Source organism: Leptodactylus fuscus, chromosome 10 (assembly GCF_031893055.1).
Source record: "Leptodactylus fuscus isolate aLepFus1 chromosome 10, aLepFus1.hap2, whole genome shotgun sequence".
In the NCBI taxonomy this organism is placed as follows: domain Eukaryota; kingdom Metazoa; phylum Chordata; class Amphibia; order Anura; family Leptodactylidae; genus Leptodactylus; species Leptodactylus fuscus.
This window is the reverse complement of record NC_134274.1, coordinates 11,867,492-11,884,524: the sequence shown is the minus strand read 5'-3', so window position 1 is coordinate 11,884,524 and position 17,033 is coordinate 11,867,492. Positions and strand designations below refer to the sequence as shown.

The window sequence follows — 17,033 nt, the reverse complement described above, 5'->3', positions numbered from 1 at the left end:
TGAAGTTTAACACTTTGTACCAGGGAGTGATCATCATTAAAGGGTCACACATATGATTAAAATGAAGAACGTGCGAGATGTCGGGAAGTAAACTGCATTTTAATTGAGAATATTGAAGAAACGTGGCTGGAGACACAACTGGGATTAAGATTGGCAATTGGCGTGCGCGGCATCGCAGAATTATTACATGAGATGCGTAGTTAAGACTGGGCCAGAACCTGACATTTTACCAATCTCTCCTGAGTGCTGAACTGCTCACAGCAAACACACAAAAAAAAATCCCTCACCTATCCTAATATATAATGATAGACAATTCCAGGGATTTCGGACGGAAACAGAACTGTGGCACGGCCGGTGTCTCTATACACCATAATATATATACAGTGCAGTGTATATCTATATCTTGCACACGTTACACAGAAGGGAACTCATGAGGATGCCAAACAATGGGATCATTTATGTCATTTCGGAAAACTCTGGTCATTAGTGGAGTGTAATGGCATATCCTGTCTATCACACCTAAGTCATTGCTACAGCAATCTTACAATTTTGTTTGATCTTAGACAACCCCTTCCCGCCCGGACCACAAAATAGGACCGGTCCTATCCGATGCACCACTGACTGAATAACTTGAGAGGGGATCTCAACATACTCACTCTCAGCTCTGGCTAATAGATCAGCTCCTTGAACAGAGGACCCCACTTAATTTGGAATACCCTAGTAGGGTCTATGAGAATGGGTGTTCTTAAGCAGACATCCCCTTTAAGAAACGCAGATTTCTGCAGTGTAGCGGGAGAAAATGTGAAATCCACTTGAGTTTTCTTGGAATTATTGGCAATTCCTCCCCAGCTGGATAAACCTGCAGGAAGCGATAGAGTGATAAAGTGCAATAATTTCAGCGCTCCTTCGCCTTCCACAGATGTGGCTTCTGTAATATCATACGAACCTGAGGCAGCTGCGTCACCGCATGTTACAGCAAATCATGACTTAGTTAATAGACCCTGGAGACTACCGCAGTCTGAAATAGCAATTCTGTCGCAAACAAGTGAATCATAAGAGAGAATGACTCCCAGCAGAGTGATGAGAGCTGAGATGTGCGCGCCTGGATTGTACACTAGGACGCTGGATGGACACCGGGCCCCGGATAACAGGACACTGCAGACAAGATTACATTGAGAATGAATGGCAACCGCCTGCAGAAGTGACCTCGTATTCTACTCCAAGTAATCCCAGAAGTCCATGTTATTAAAGGGAACTTGTCAGGTTGATGTGGGACACTAAACATGCACAAATCCTTGTGGACCAGGGGTTTAGGGTCCCAAATGGCTCTGTTGTAGAGTTGTCTTGGACTCATCTCTAATACTCGCAACGCTGGCTCAACTGTTCAATAAAGCCGGGGAAGTATACCTTTCCGGACTACAAATATATATCTGGTATAAAAATACAGATGGGTCATCAACATCAGAACATGAAGGTCTGACACCCGGCACCCTCACTGATCCTCTGTTCTCAGCAGCTAGTATACAGAGACTGGAACAGGAAGTAGACAGCGCTGTTCTCTGTGCAGTGGCCAAACTTGGTTACTGATCACTACACAGTGAACAGCGCTGACTGCTTCCTGCTCCATTCTCTGAGTATCAGCTACTGATGAAAACTGAATGCTGAGGGTGCTGGGTGTCAGACCACCGCCAATCTGATAGTGATGAGCAATCCTGAAGGATAGATCTGGGGTCTGACAGGTATGTCCACCTGCTATTTGGGGGAATAATGGGACCCCAGTCCACTGCTCTACTGAAGTGAATCTAGATGTGACCACTGGTTAACCATAAGCGTCGCCGTGTCCCTTCATCCTAAAGATCAGTAATTGATGGTGTAAACCCCACAAATCCAAAAAAAAACCTTTAAATTATCAGTTTTTCAGTCTCGGCTCCAGCAGAGATCTTATATATAAAACTCTATGTATATATTACATATGCAGCTATCTGTAGTTCAGTGATCTGCAGAGGGGTAGCTTGAACCCCAGGGGTCCCAATGCAGAATCTGTAATGGGGTCCCAACCTCATGGGACATTTAGGGCCCAATATGTGCCCCTCACAGCTACAACCCTGGTGACCTGCAACCTGTGCCCCTCCCCCTGCAGGGAACTACATCTCCCAGGTACTGCAGAAAGCACAGCATGCTGGGAGTTGTAGTTCCACACTAGCTGCAGTTTCCACCATACACAACAAGTCCCTGCCTGTAGTAATGAGAGGAGGCAGCAGCAGCAGCGCAGACACTCCGCCTCCCCCAGCACCTCGGCCATGACACAGGTAACATACACCTATATACCGCACATATACGTGTATACACAAGAGGGCTGAGGTTACCTGCCGCCTCCATGCTGCTCTACACTGGCGTGGGTCACAGCGTAGTGCAGTAGTCATAGTAACGGCCGGGGACCCGTACGGAGTACGGAAGCCTGCGGGTCCAAAAAGGTCACGGCTAAGGAGTGCGACAAGCGCATAGGTAATCATGGCAGGGTCAAACGTGGCAGGGAGCGGGCGTGTACAGGTAACATGTAGCCGTGTGTCTGTGTACATGTATGTGTAACATATGTTATTATCCAGGCCCCTCCGTGGTTATAGGCAATCTGTGGGGTCAGTAACCTTGTAGTCATTGCTTGGTGGGGTGATGTTAGTGATACACAATTGCATTCATGATCACCAATGGCATCTCCCTATGACAACTCTTCTTGTCCTATGTATTGGCTTTGTTATGTCAGAGCTTGCAGTAAAATGCAGATAAAAACATCATTTGTGGTGTTACTGTGATATGCAATGGTGACCGCGCCGTTATTGCCACATCGCAAAACCGTATCAGCTCAGGATTTTTGACTACTGTCTTTTAATATGGTTACCAACTGCGTTGTCTGAATATGGCCTAAGGGAGCCTTCACACGGAGTAAACACGTGTGTATTTTTGCAAAATACACGTGTAAAAATATGCCTGTAAAATGTCATTGAAGTCAATGGGAGTCTTATTTGTACACATGTATTTTGCAAAAATACACGCGCGTTCACTCCGTGTGAAGGCTCCCTAAGACTTGTTTTAATGTAAAAAGATACAAATTTGCAATGGTAGCGTAAACTAGTATTTTTATAGGATAAACGTACACAAGGTTCACACTAGTGTTCAGGTTTCGTTTCTTCAGGTCTACCTGGGCATCCGAAAAATGGAAACCTTATCCGCTTAAGAAGAGGTCACCCCATAGACTATAATGGGGTCCTTTGGGTTTCCCCTGAAAAGTCCTGCTTTAGGAATGGGGGACGGAGTCCGCAGCGCTAGTGTGAACTGACCCTTACACGAGATGATTTTGCATTAAAAACCTGCGGTTTTGACCACATTGCAAAAAATGATTCCCGTAAATGTCCCTTGGCAAAAATGTTATCCTGCAGACCCACAGAAAAAAATGGATGTCTAAATTAAGACATTGATAAGATGGCTACAAGTGTCATCCTCTAAAAATGCCGACGGCATGTGGTAGTGTGAACACAGCCTTATACTGATTTGGAGGGAGGGAGGTTTTTTATTGTACGTACAACCTCAGCTGTTGTGTTTCTGCACCTGTCCTGTCCTGTCACTTTCCTGCCATAAGATGGTATATACAGTAATCCTGTGTGTCTACTATATAGGGATAGATGAGTTTATTTTGTTTTACACATGACCTCACCGCCCCTAAAGTTGCTCCAAATCCTGGACAATCCCTTTAATGATCATCCCACCACTGAGCACCCCATCGTCACACCCTAATCCCTCCTCCCCAAAATTCATTCTGCAGCTCATATTAATCCCTCAATCTTCCATCTTTTTGCCTTTAAAATTCAATTTCAATGGCTGTTGCGGTAATGGGAAATGACAGACTTTAATAAATCCCGGCCCATTTATATCCGTAAAAGTGTGCGAGATATTGGGCTGAGTGCTGAAGCTTTTAAGAGGGCAGCAACGCTCCTCCAGTTAATGAGACAACGTAAAATATGCAGAAGCCTGAAATCTGGTAGTGGCTCTGATGAAGGCGAGTGCCAGTTCATGCCCTCCATCATAGCGACATATCTTCTGTCTGTCAGCCGAGTGATAGCGAGGCAGACGTTATAAGACATCATTAAGAAATAACATGGAGAAAATTTCTAAGCCAAAAAAAAAAGTTTCTGGAAATTTTTTTTTTGCAAATATTTAAATTTTAGAGAGGAGCCCCAATTAGACCTGTCCCAACCTTAGGGTGCATTCACACTGAGTAAATGCTAGCTTATTTTGTAGAGTAAAATTACACTTGTAAATTTTGCTATCCCATTGACTTCAATGACATTTTACAGGCGTATTTTTTACAGGCGTATTTTTTACAGGCGTATTTTTTACAGGCGTATTTTTACACTTGTAAAAAAAATATCATTGAAGTCAATGGGATAGCAAAATTTACAAGTGTAATTTTACTCTACAAAATAAGCTAGCGTTTACTCAGTGTGAATGCACCCTTAAGTAGGGTTTCTTCACTTATGGTATACGTCCCATCTTTTTGCCTTGATGTTTTTGTTTGTTTTTATCAAAGCATGCAAAAATTTTGCAAAATACAAAATAGCAGCAAAATCCAAGGCTTGTGCATGCGTTATTCTGATGGAAGAGGGCACTCAGAGGTCTTCAGGCCCAACTGAGATGCCGAAATATAATAAATCCGTGTGCCCTCACCTTTCCTGGACTCCTTTGAATTGTCCTTGGCTATTTCACGGCCTTTTAGGGGTTGTCACAGACCCTGGGGAAACAATTATTACTTTGGGACTGCTGCAAAACTGCTGTTAAAAATTCCGTAGCTTCCGTAGATTTTCAGCAAATTATGGAAATCATGGGAACAAAAAAAAAGATGCAAATAGAGATTCTCCCATGTAAAGTTCGCCTCTAGAGAAGTCCAGGTGCTCTCTAAGCAGTTGCTCCGTAGCCTGTCACTGGGCTGCCTTGCATTACTAGACAGCTGGCAGTGAAGCCGCCAATTGCCCTTGAGCGTTTGTCTTTGATGGAATCTTCCTTAAATTCTTCTGTGGAACAAAGCAACACAGACGTTGACATCTGCCTGGATCTCCACGCAGCGGCTGCTCCCTGACCATCCCTTTAAATTGACCTTTCACTCAGCATAAGCCAAATTACCTCTGAGATGGATTAGATAAAGCGGTTAGGTTAGTGACTGTGAGATGTGAGCTGGAAACTGATAGAAAGCTGCACTGTACAACACAGTGTCTGTACAGGGCCTAGAAATATCTCTTTTCAAAGGGAACCTTTCACCACCTCCACTAAGTTCAGATCTTTGCATCCTTTAATAGTCGCCACTTCACTGACTCCGGCGCAGTTCCAATTTCTTCTTTAGCCCCCGCCGTTACTGGGGAATCTGTGCAGTTAGTTTTGGTGCCTGATATGCTAGACATTCTTGACTATAATGTCAAGTGGGTGGTGTCAGGGAGCAACAGGCAAGGGGGCGTGACTCAGAGCTCCAGTCAGAGCCCGACAGTGTCAGAACACACCACCCATTTGATATTAACCCCTTACCAGCATCTCTTGTATTATTACAGCGGATGTCAGGTCTTTAAAAATGGCGGCCAAACTTTAAGCAGAAACCCGACGCTTATGCCCATGATCAAAGTCTATGACCAGCCCATTCTGAATTCTTTTACAGCTTCCCAGTACATTGTACAGAATAATAAATGGTTCCATTAAAAAGTACGGTATGTCCCGCAAACTATAAGCCTCTGTGAAGGGGGGACCGGGAACAGGGGTGGCTATAGAAAAAAAGAGAACCCCTTTCTTGCCAGTGGTGAATCCACCTAAGCAGGGTGCGGCTGACTCCGTATATCTAATGTAGAATTCTCTGCAGAGGGTTATGGTGGTAGATCTGGTTACAGCTGTGTACATAGCGCCGCGTAACCTTTGATTGTATTTTATAACCGTGACAAGGGTCACTTCCTGATCTCACCGTTGCAATATGGATGAATGCACAGGCCGTGTATTTGCTTGGGTTACTAGGGGACTGATTCTCAGTAACCACAGACTTTAGATTCGGATAGAAATCAATTGTTCTGCACAAGGAAGTTTTGTTTGTCGCAGTTGTAATGACTGAAGGCCCTTCTAGACTTGTAAAGAATTGTGCCTCTTATATAGAGGCTATTCTTGGTATTGCAGCTTAGCCCTATTCACTTGAATGGGACTGAGGTGCAATTAGCCCATGTGACTGATGAATGTGACATCACATGGTCTGTGAGGCGAAAGCGGAGCACAGGGGGTACTACTGCTGCTTCATACACCTGATTCTCAGGGATCTGGATCTTAGGCCTCCACAGACCTTCAATTGATGAACCATCCTAAGAATAGGCTGTCAATTAAAAAAACCTTTTAAGGCTGGGGCCCCACTGGGCGTAAACGCCGCGATTTGCCTGCAACAGAGACACTGCGTTGTACAGTGCTTGCAAAGTGGATTCATGCGAATCCCATCCCCACTTTGCGGAAAAGATCGCAGTGTGGACACGCTGCGATTTGCAAAGCCGTTGCGGCTATGTAAATCACAGCATGTCAATTATATCTACGGAAACGCCGGCGGCTTTCCTGTAGATATACTGTTAAGAGAAAGTCTGCAGAGGAAAACTCCGTGAACTTTCTCTTCAAAGCGCTGCGGAAAGAACCGCAATGTGATCACGCAGCGGTTCTTCCTGCAGAGCTTTATCACTCCGTTTACGCCCAGTGGGGCCTAAGGCTGAGGCCCCATGTTGCAGAAACGCAGCTTTTTTGTTGCAGATTTTGCTTCATTTTTTTTGATCCAGGAGTGCATTGAATAGAAGGCAGAAGTCTAAGAACTTCCTATATATTTCCCGTTTCTTTTGTCACCATTCTTGGCTTTGGCGCAAAAACAGCAACAAAATCTGCAACGTGTGGCCTCAGCCAGAGAAGTGTTCGCTTACATCACTTCTCTCTCCCACGTGTCTGTCTTTCCCTTAATTATAATATAATTGTCTGGATTTTGGGCGTCATTTCAGAAATGACATTGTCAGCAGAGTCTGCACGTGGATCTGACACTTACGTAATGTTTCCGAAATATTTCTTCTATTAGAATGTAAATGTTCCCATCATTATTACATCTTCTAATGTTACTCTTATTATTCTCTCTTCCGTCCTTTTAGCTTCGTCTGTGTTCCTGGTTGTCTTGCACACTGCCTTGTGTAAATATAGGTCAACCTCCTGTATCCAATAACAATAGCCTTGTATGTAGGTTACGCACCAGCGTGCACCGAGCTGTCACGTCAGCCTTGTTTCTGTGGCCGCTCTTACAAATAATACTTGATATGTGTCATTATATTTTTGTACCGTCTTCATGAGTTTCATGTAGCAGCTGCAACGTAGTAACCAGAGCAGCCCCAGTGCTCCGTCAGCTGCTTTTTACTTCCCATAGTGCACGGTTGAGGGCTTTTGTTTTGGGATTAGGTCACCACATGACCATCTCCACAATCGCCTCACTGCCGGTGCTTTGTATTCGCAGTCAATCAGGATCCAGACACGTGTAAAGGAGGGTTGGCCTGACCGGTCTTTGCTTAATCATTGTCTACACAAGCACAATAAGAACTCTAGGGAAGTGATTTTAGGATCTCCTTGTCTTATTTACTGCAGATATGTCCTCCTTCTGCCCATCTAACCGCTTCCAAAACTCCTTTCTACAGCTCACAACTCTCTAAGTCCCTCCAAACCTCGTGAAAGTCTGGAGGAACAGATGGTGCAAACTTTTGGACCGGAGTTGTTTGAAGAAGTCCCTGGATTCATGGGAAGGACCCCCCGATGATGGCTCTTCTGCCAGGGTCTCCCAAAGAAGCCGATGATTTGTTGACGGTGTCACCGGAGAAGAGCTGTTTCCTGGATGAGTCCGGCGCCAGCGACGTCGATGAAGGGCTGCTCGATGACTTGGAGCTAAATCCTTTTGATGGTTTACCGTACTCTTCCCGGTTTTATGAACTCCTGAAACAAAGGGAAAGTCTTCCTATTTGGAAATGTAAATATGTCTTCTTGGAGAGTTTACTGGACAACCAGATTGTGGTGGTCTCTGGAGGGGCAAAGAGCGGGAAGAGTTCTCAAGTAAGTCTTCGGCACCTGTTGCTTGTGGGAACTTTGCACTGTTTAATCCCTGTACTTGTATACTTTATGTGGATGTAGTTGCTGTACTACATAGACCTAGCAGTTACGGTAATATGCAGTACTATATAGACCTAGTGGTGGCGGTAATTTTATTTTTTGCAGCTTTTTGAAGGTCTTTTGTTCAACACTACCCAGTCACTTTGACTATGACTAAAGATCACCATGTGACCCTGCAACTAATGAAGTTTTTCTATGACTTAAGGGTTTTGCAACTGCAACTCGGTCAATAAGACGTGGTCACAACATCTGGTAGGTGGCAATGCCATTCACTTACATTAGAGAAGGCGTTGCAGGGCAACATGGCGATGCTTGATCACGCGATAGGAGTCGTGACAAAGTTGCCATGTTGAGAATGGTACCCATCAGCATAGGGACCTCTACGGAGAGTTTTGTGAAATCTGCACTTGTCCCTACACCCTGAAACACTTTGTGCCTTCATGTTATGTCTACAATTCCTGACCAAGTCATGGTTCTGGTGATATAACAGTATCTTTGGGATCTCGTCTGGATCATTAAATCCACGGTTGGGGCTGGAGGACAAATAGGGGCATAAAAATACACTCGTATTAAGAAACTGACCAACATTAGTCAAACATTGGTCAAACCTGTTGTTTTCTAAGGAACCAGTCACCTATCTAATGTGTGTATTTGCTTAATCTCTAAGCTAGTTGACCAGCTTTAGGGCACGTTCACATGGGGCAGATTTTTGTTGTCAAAGGAAACTAAATACTGCATCTAAGCATTCATAAATAGTCAGGGGTTTCACTGGATACTAGATTTTTTTGCAGGCGGCTTCTTAGATCTTACAGGACTATAAGGGATTGTATTGCAGCTCAGCCCCGTTTGCTTGATTGGGACTGAGCTGCAAGCAGGTCTCGAGGCCTGTAAAGTGGAAGCAAGTGGCACTTTAAACAGCTCATTCGTGAGGCTCTAAAATCAGTATTTAGTCCTAGCGTAGCCCTTTTTAAGTGCATTGTTTTTTTACAAGGTGCAAGCGACTCTTTACCCGGACACGTTTGCATTCTGTCATCCAGCAATATATTTTTATGATTTTATTGGTGGTTTTATAAAGCTACAAAGCTGTATATTACACAAGACTATGCCCCGGGCTGAGGCTGTTGCACACCACTGGTGGAATATGTTATATAGGTGGAAATATAGGTGGAAGTGCACAGAAGTCAGCCCTGAGTGACTGCACCAGATTTGTTTATGTCGTAAAACCTTGCCCTGACGTCATCTTCCCCCGCACATTCTGTGTCTGAGTGCGGTATATATTTATTTAGTGATGTTAATAAACTGCAAGATCTTCTTTGTTTTGCTGCTTTGGGTTTCGGTGAACTTTGTGCTGCGATTTCAACATATGACCCCTCCATGTGATGTGCACACAGCACCTTTCAGGGGCGGACATGCCTTGGGTGACACAATAAGACTCGGTGAACAGGTTGAGATGGAGTGTAGATGTGCTGCAGCGTATCGTGGCACACCATTGCTAAAAGTGCATGTTAGTATGGATTGTTAGGAGCTGAGAGCGCAAGACGTTTCCCAATTTTATATAAATGAAGGTTAAACATTGTATAATTTTCGGAAATACTTTGTCTCGATTTCTTCTTGCTGTCAGTGAATGGAACAAGGGATTACTAGGACTGTGTTAAAATTTGGGGGTTTTACTGAACTCGGGTTTCTGGTTTGATTCCAACTTTGGGTCATGTGATCGGAACTAGCACCCAAAATGTGAGCTGATCCACCTTCTGTCCCGAGGTTAGAGTACTATGGAGTCAGCTCGGATGCAATGAGTATGCATATAAGGGGGAGCTGATTTTGCAGCAGAAGTCACTCGGGTGATACTCGGGGTGCGTTTCATGATGCATTTACGTCTATTAAAGGGAAATTAATGGGGAATAAGGAATTAAAGGGGTTTGTGCAGGAGAGCAACTTATGTCCTATCCACAGGATAAGGGGTTAAAGGGGCTCTATCAGCAAAAACATGCTGATAGAGCCCCACATATGCGTGAATAGCCTTTAAAAAGGCTATTCAGGCACCGTAAAAGTTACATTAAACCACCCCCCATTTTAAAATAAAACCCTAAAACAGAATGTGATAAACTTACCGAACATGCACGGTGGGCGGGCATTCAGGGTGCGCCGTCTTCTTCATCCATGGCTCTTCTTCCTCCGATGTCCTCGGGTCCCGTCTTCCTCCGGCGCTCGCGAACTGACATTGCTAAAAAAAAAAATGGCCTTGGCGCATGTGCAGTAGCATGCGGCTTCTACTACGGCTACTGCGCATTCGCCCAGGCCATTTTTTTTAAGCAATGTCAGTTCGCGAGCGCCGGAGGAAGACGGGACCTGAGGACATCGGAGGAAGAGGAGGCGTGGATGAAGAAGACGGCGCACCCTGAATGCCCGCCCACCATGCACGTTCGGTAAGTTTATCACTTTCTGTTTTAGGGTTTTATTTTAAAATGGGTGGGGTGGGGTGGTTTAATATAACTTTTACGGTGCCTGAATAGCCTTTTTAAAGGCTATTCACGCATATGTGGGGCTCTATCAGCATGATTTTGCTGATAGAGCCCCTTTAAGGTAATCTGATGATCGGTGGAGATTGCTGAATCTCCAAATGACCATGAAAGCGGGGGTTAGGGGGTAAGTGGCCTTTATGGATACTCCTTTGACAGACTATTATAAGGTTGTGACCTTTTAGGTTCTTCATGCCTTTCAATCCCTGACCTGTCTAGTAGAGGGGACCATCTAGTCTTGGCCTCTAACTTTGCTGAAGACTAGGGTAGCTAGCCATGTCCTAGCATCCAAGGGAGACTTGTTATAAATCCCTATCCCCTTCAAGGGAATGTGGTTGATCCTTTCTTCACTTGGAAATGCAAAATTTTCGACCCTAAATTGTAAATTGACCACCATCGAAACCCCTGCTCATTATGGTGACCATCAGGAAGATCACCGTCCGAGTAGTTGGTGGTACCCCTGAGTCTTTTGGATTGTGGGATCATCTCTCAGATACCTTCTCAAAAGTTTTGGTTTCTGGAGAGATCAGGCTTTCCATCTAATACAGGTATACAGCAATTGTATGCACCAAAATCTTCTGTCATCCCTTCTTGTCTGTTTCCGTACATCCATACTCATGGCTATAGCACGAAATGACAGGACGTCTGCAGGAAGAGGGTATAGGGCCGCTGGTAGCTAGAAGACATGTTTCTCTGTATGGGAGAGAGCGTGGCTTGGCTGCCTGTCTTACCTTCCCAGCGTGAGGTGACATCTCCTATCACTACAAGAAGCTTTCTTCACAGCGGCTGCCGCAATCATATTGTCATTTTGTCTTTCTTGGGATTACATTGCAGAATTTACACCTTCCTGAGTTTATGTAGCTTGCGGCATCCACACATCCCACTGACATCCTCGACTCCGCATGTTCAGTGGTTGTTTTAAGAAACATTTAAGAGATGAATATTAAAGATCTGCTTAACTTTGCACCTTTAAGGCTGAGACCGCACAGTGCAGAAAATTGTGGTGTTTGCATCGTGTTGCAGATTTTGCTGCGTCTTTTTTTGCCAGTAGTATAAGAAGCTTCCTTTATATTTCCCATTCTTTTTGAAGCTACCTCTGGCTTTGACTCAAAAAAAGCAAAGTCTGCTACAAAAAACATGTCGCCTTAAGGCTGAGGCCCCACGTTGCGGAAACGCAGCTTCTTTTGTTGCAGAGTTTTTTTGACCCAAACCTAAGAGTGACCACAAAAGGAATGAGAAACTTATAGGAAGCTCCTTCATTTCTCCCTTCTGCTCAATCCACTCCTGACTTCCGCTCATAAAACCGTAACAAAATTTGCAACAAAAAAGCTGCGTTTCTTCAACGTGGGGCCTTAGCCTTAAGGGGGTTTCTGCAACTTTGCTATTAATAGCCAATCCTTAAAAGAGATTAAGACAGATGTATAACACTTCCTGTTTATATGATCTGTGTGCTGTGTGCAGAGTCTCCAGTGTATCATATGAGATACAACTTCATGCTGCTTTCTCTCTGCCTCCTGCTTGTATGCAATAACTGAGGAAAATCTATCACAAACAGAAGCCGGGGAGAAAGGCCAAAGCTGCAGTGTGATATCTCCTGAGATGGTCGTAGTATTGGTAAGAGCTGACCCAACAGGTCAAGAGATGGCAGTAGGAAATGCCAGGGATCAGACCATAAAGTGGTCAGACAAAAGCAGGTAAACTGGGCTGCAAGCCATTCACAGGTCAGGTCCAAGCAGGGGGGCAGGGCTGGTGACATGGTTTAGGTGAGTTTGCATAGAAAGGACTGGTTATAGCAGATAAGTGAGAGGTCAAGAACAAGCCAAGGGTCAGATTATGGGTCACAGACAGGACTGGTACAGCAGACAGGTGCAGGGTCAGGAACAAGGCAGGAGTCAGACCGGTCAGATAGAATACCTTCTAGCAGGTCTAGATAGCTAGGAACCTTATTGCTTGGGTGTATGGGAAATGGGTAAGCAGACTTAGGATAAGACCAGCAGGAATTGGCCAGGGACACGCGCTGGTCCTTTAAGAGACTGGGAGTGGGTAGGAGCTAGGTTTTGGGACACAGTCTTCACTTTCTTTTTCTATACAAAATGTTGGAAGCTAAGCCAACCATTAAAGTGGTGTAAAGTTAGACTAATCATCAGTCTAAAGATGCACCAGATTTATCAAACTGCAATAGGCACATTGATAAATGTGGTGCAGAGTATCTGCCCCGGCGTGTTTACCACCTGCGCGGTGTTTGAGTTTCATCCGGCTTGACAGACTGTTTGTACTGTGCTGTATAAGCAAACGTTGGTAAATATGGATTCCAGACATGTCATCCACAAAGCGAAAATACACAGTTGTATCTAAAAAGCATGGGGCCCAAAGGCAACCCACTTCCCATACATGTCAATAGGAGTATGTTGCTTGTTCTGTACTGAAAATCTCAGTGTCAGCTTTAGGAGCCTGTTCGCACCTTCTATTGCGTTCAATGGAAGGCGGAGATTAGAGCAGGACGTTGAAAAAAAATGCATCCTGGTCGATCATGTCATGGACTCTGAAGCCTGAGACTCCATGTTGGTTAGGCCGATTTCTTCTGGGTGTGGGGCAGAAATGCATACAGAGACTGCTGTCGATCACTGTGTTTGGGCCCCAGTGTTTCGTTGTCTCCTATAACATGGCCATTGGAGTGCCTTATATACGGTCACTTGGGGTCCTGTGGGTGGCGTATGCTATTAGTGGGTCTTCTCAGAGTATGTTCACACATCAGGATTAAATCCAACACTTATTTTACAAGAGGATCCTTGCCAAAAATCCAGAGCTGACGCCCAGATCTGTGCAGCTCGCCCTACTTGGGTTCATTTGTGCCCTTTCCAAGGAGGATCGATAAAAATGGTTGCATGCACCTACACAACTAGGCAGACTTGTCATTCAGGAGAATGGAAAAGCTGAGTGACAACCTCCCTGATAGCAACAATAGCACACACATTGTGAACTGTTGCAAATATCCATATAACAAGAAGTAATAGGCGTCCTCCCCGAGCCCCATTATCTTCTCATTCCGGACCTGTCACATTAGAAGTGTTTGTTCTCCCTCTCAGGTCTCGGGGAGAGTCGTTATTATTTTTTTTCTCTTTCCTGAGCTCATGTCTGTCTGTTCTCTGAGCATGTAATATATTCCTGGCCCGGCCATCTGTTGCGAGCTGCCAGTTAATATGCCCTTATTTCCCTGTTCAGTTGTCACTGACCAGTCATTGAGAATGGAACAACTGCTATAGGAAAGCCGCCGCGCCATTTAACCCTGCTGCAGCTCACTTGGTTTCAGACACCTGTAATACGTCTATTTTCTCTTCTTATCCTTCTCTATTACATTGTTGTGACTATATACAACATACATTGTACATATACCATATATTATATAGACACAGGACATATTGGCTCTGTTTACATTCAACATAATGACCTCATACTTTTTTCCATAAGGTAGTTTTGGGGTTACTGAGTGTTTATATCAAACTTTTGTTGGTTGCAGCCTATAGTTATATATTATACTATTTAGGGGGGTAAAGGGGTCTCAAGCAGTTCTGATACAGAGCTCCAAATCCTCTGCTTCCTGTCATAAAACCTTAGAGCAATGTAGCAAAATTCTGTTTACATGTAGCTGCCAGTAGGGGGAGCTCTTTGTACCCAGTTTTCATTGGACTCCATTCACTGCAATGTAATGCTTTCTCTACTTGCCCTATCACTGCCTTAGGGGTTTTCCGCAGCTGCCTCCAGGGGGAACTGGCTATATATAGTATACATTATGTATCCAGTCTCTTTATTCAACCAAACAGTATAATGTCCCCCTTGTGGTCCCCCACACAGTAGCATATACAGGCCAGATGGTGAAGCGGGAAGCTGACAGGTTCCTGCTGCACCATTGTGCTCAAGTTGGTCCGCATGCTTCAGACGCAGATATAGTTGAGGCTGGGACAATGGGAGAGTACCTGAAATCTGTGACTGTCCCTCTGAACTTCAGATGGTTGATAGGTATCCTCTACTGGTGGTTGCATGCAACCAGAATTACATGATTTCACCCAAGTGTGCAAGCTGAGGCTCTCACAAGGGGGCATCCGATACGCTGTACCGTTTCGATGAATGGTTAGGAGGCCCCCCATAGAAGTGAATGCATCAGGGAAGGCACTCCAATGTCACTTCGAGTGTCATCCAAGTGCATTCTACTGAAAAATTGTCCTATTCCCCCTCTTCATTTGGTACACTTTTGTCGTGTGCATGCGGCCTAAGATTTGGAGAGGCTTTCAGTAAGGCGTTGGTCCCATATGACTCCTCTGTACACCCCACAGTCAGGTCCTGAGACATTCAGTCACTTATTATATCTCTCTTCTCTTTGCAGATCCCTCAATGGTGCGCAGAGTTCTGCTTGTCGGCACACAACCAGCATGGGACGGTGGTGTGCACTCAGGTACAGAGACAGACCGCCGTGTGGCTCGCCATGAGGGTTGCGGACGAGCTAGATGTTAACATTGGACATGAAGTCGGTTACGTCGTGCCCTTTGAGAACTGTTGTACAAATGACACCGTTCTAAGGTTTGTGCCCAGCTTCTAGTTAATCCCTCAGATCTCATACGGCTTCCAAAGCACATTCTGGCCGCGCAGTTATTTTCCCGTCAGCCTTTGTCCAGCAGGTCATTGAGACGCAGCGCCAGGAGTCGGTGACAAAGGAACTGAGGAAAATATGTCCAATCTGTGAAATAGTGGAGGATGTGGTTACAATATCTCCGCAGGTTACCAACAATAAGTAATATTTCTCCATGACCCAGTTTCTTTGTGTTTTTCCGAAGCATTTTGCCTCAGTGGGAAATTGCAGCGGCCAGATGTTACACGCATGTGAATGAGATTTGTAAAAACCTAAATTTACTTTTTTGAGACGTTTTCCAAAGGATCATTTTTTTAAAAAAGGGTTGTCTCCTTTTGAAAACCACGTTTCAGATATTCAGTTTAGGCCTTAAGGGGGTTTCTGGAGATTAAAGGGGTTGTCCAGGAATTGGACAAACCACGAAGAGGCCCGGTGCAAGTCTCGGTCTCTGTAAGACCTGTGCCCCACATGACCGCTGAGAACAATAAGAGGCCTCAGTGGTCGCTGGAGAGGAACTGGTGAAAGGTTAAAACCTGTGCTAGCCACATGGGAAATTGACGCACAAGCCAGCTTTATCGTTGCAAATCCATTAGCAGTGTGCAAAGTTTTGCTCGTCTGCATGCAACCAGCATGGGACGGTAGTGTACAGTTGTGTCCAGGGAGAGACCACCATGTTGCTTAGTTCGACATGAGGCTAGTGGATGAACTAAATGTTAAATTGCAGTGTGTGGCTTTAGCCGAAAATGCCCCTAACATTACAAACCATTGCTCTCTCCGATCTTTGGACTGCCCGGGTTCCAAGATGGCAGAGTTACTTCCAGAGATATCATCATACCAATTCTGACTCTGTTTGAAATTGATATCTCTGGAAATACAGAATAGGCAATCTTAGTGTCATATCAAAGCCCATAAACTCCTCTTTCATATGACACCAAAACCACTGTTCTATGTTTTATAATGGGCCAGATATAACGCCCTCCTCCACAATCAATTCCCTGCTGTCTTAGAGCCCGTACACACATACTCAAGAGAGTATACAGAATTGATGGAAGTGGCGCCAAAATCCGTTAATAAAATATATTAAAATATTTATTAATGTCACAAATGCTGATAGAAAAGCAGTGGTTGTTCCAACGCTTAGGTGCACTTTCACTCAAATCTTGCAAAAAAAATGTATTAAAAATTTTCACTAAATGAATTTCCTTGTCGCCATTGACTTGGAGTACATTAGGAACGATGGGTTTGATAATCTCTGGTTATACTGACTTGGTCTGTCATATTTCTATCGCGCAGCGCTCATTTTTATGCTTCACGTGCTGAGCAGAGATAAATGGTGACATTTCGGCAGGCGTCGGCCGCACACATTCGCATAACATTTATTCATTTATCAAAGTCACTGGATAAGGTTATGGGTTGGATCGTCACAGATACATGGCGGTGTTCATTGACAGATACATGGCGGTGTTCATTGCTCCATGTATCGAGAGAATATATATTTATTATCTGTGTATTTCCCGTTGATAGAAAGAAAAGACATGGACCACACCTGAACATTGGGTTCCTACTCCACACAGTCACATGCCCCATTCAGACTATAGGTCCAACAACCCAACACAGGTCACCATAACGCTGTTGGATGGATCACCAAACTCATGGGCATGAATAAAACAACTCAATGATTGGTGTTGGATGACATTGCC

The 17,033-nt window shown here is 44.6% G+C and overlaps 1 protein-coding gene across 2 annotated transcripts in view; it reads left to right on the top strand.

Moving 5' to 3' along the window:
* Positions 1-2,475: 2,475 nt before the first annotated feature.
* DHX32 (DEAH-box helicase 32 (putative)) overlaps positions 2,476-17,033 on the top strand; it is a 30,043-nt gene continuing 15,485 nt past the window's right edge. Inside the window, exons 1-3 of one of the 2 annotated variants that reach the window (XM_075288280.1) lie at positions 2,476-2,550; positions 7,725-8,133; positions 15,091-15,284. In XM_075288280.1, the coding sequence (XP_075144381.1) occupies positions 7,840-8,133; positions 15,091-15,284 (488 nt within the window). In that variant the 5' untranslated portion in view covers positions 2,476-2,550; positions 7,725-7,839. Of the gene's footprint in view, positions 2,551-7,192; positions 8,134-15,090; positions 15,285-17,033 lie in introns of those variants that run through there. The other variant, XM_075288278.1, reaches the window with a different exon arrangement.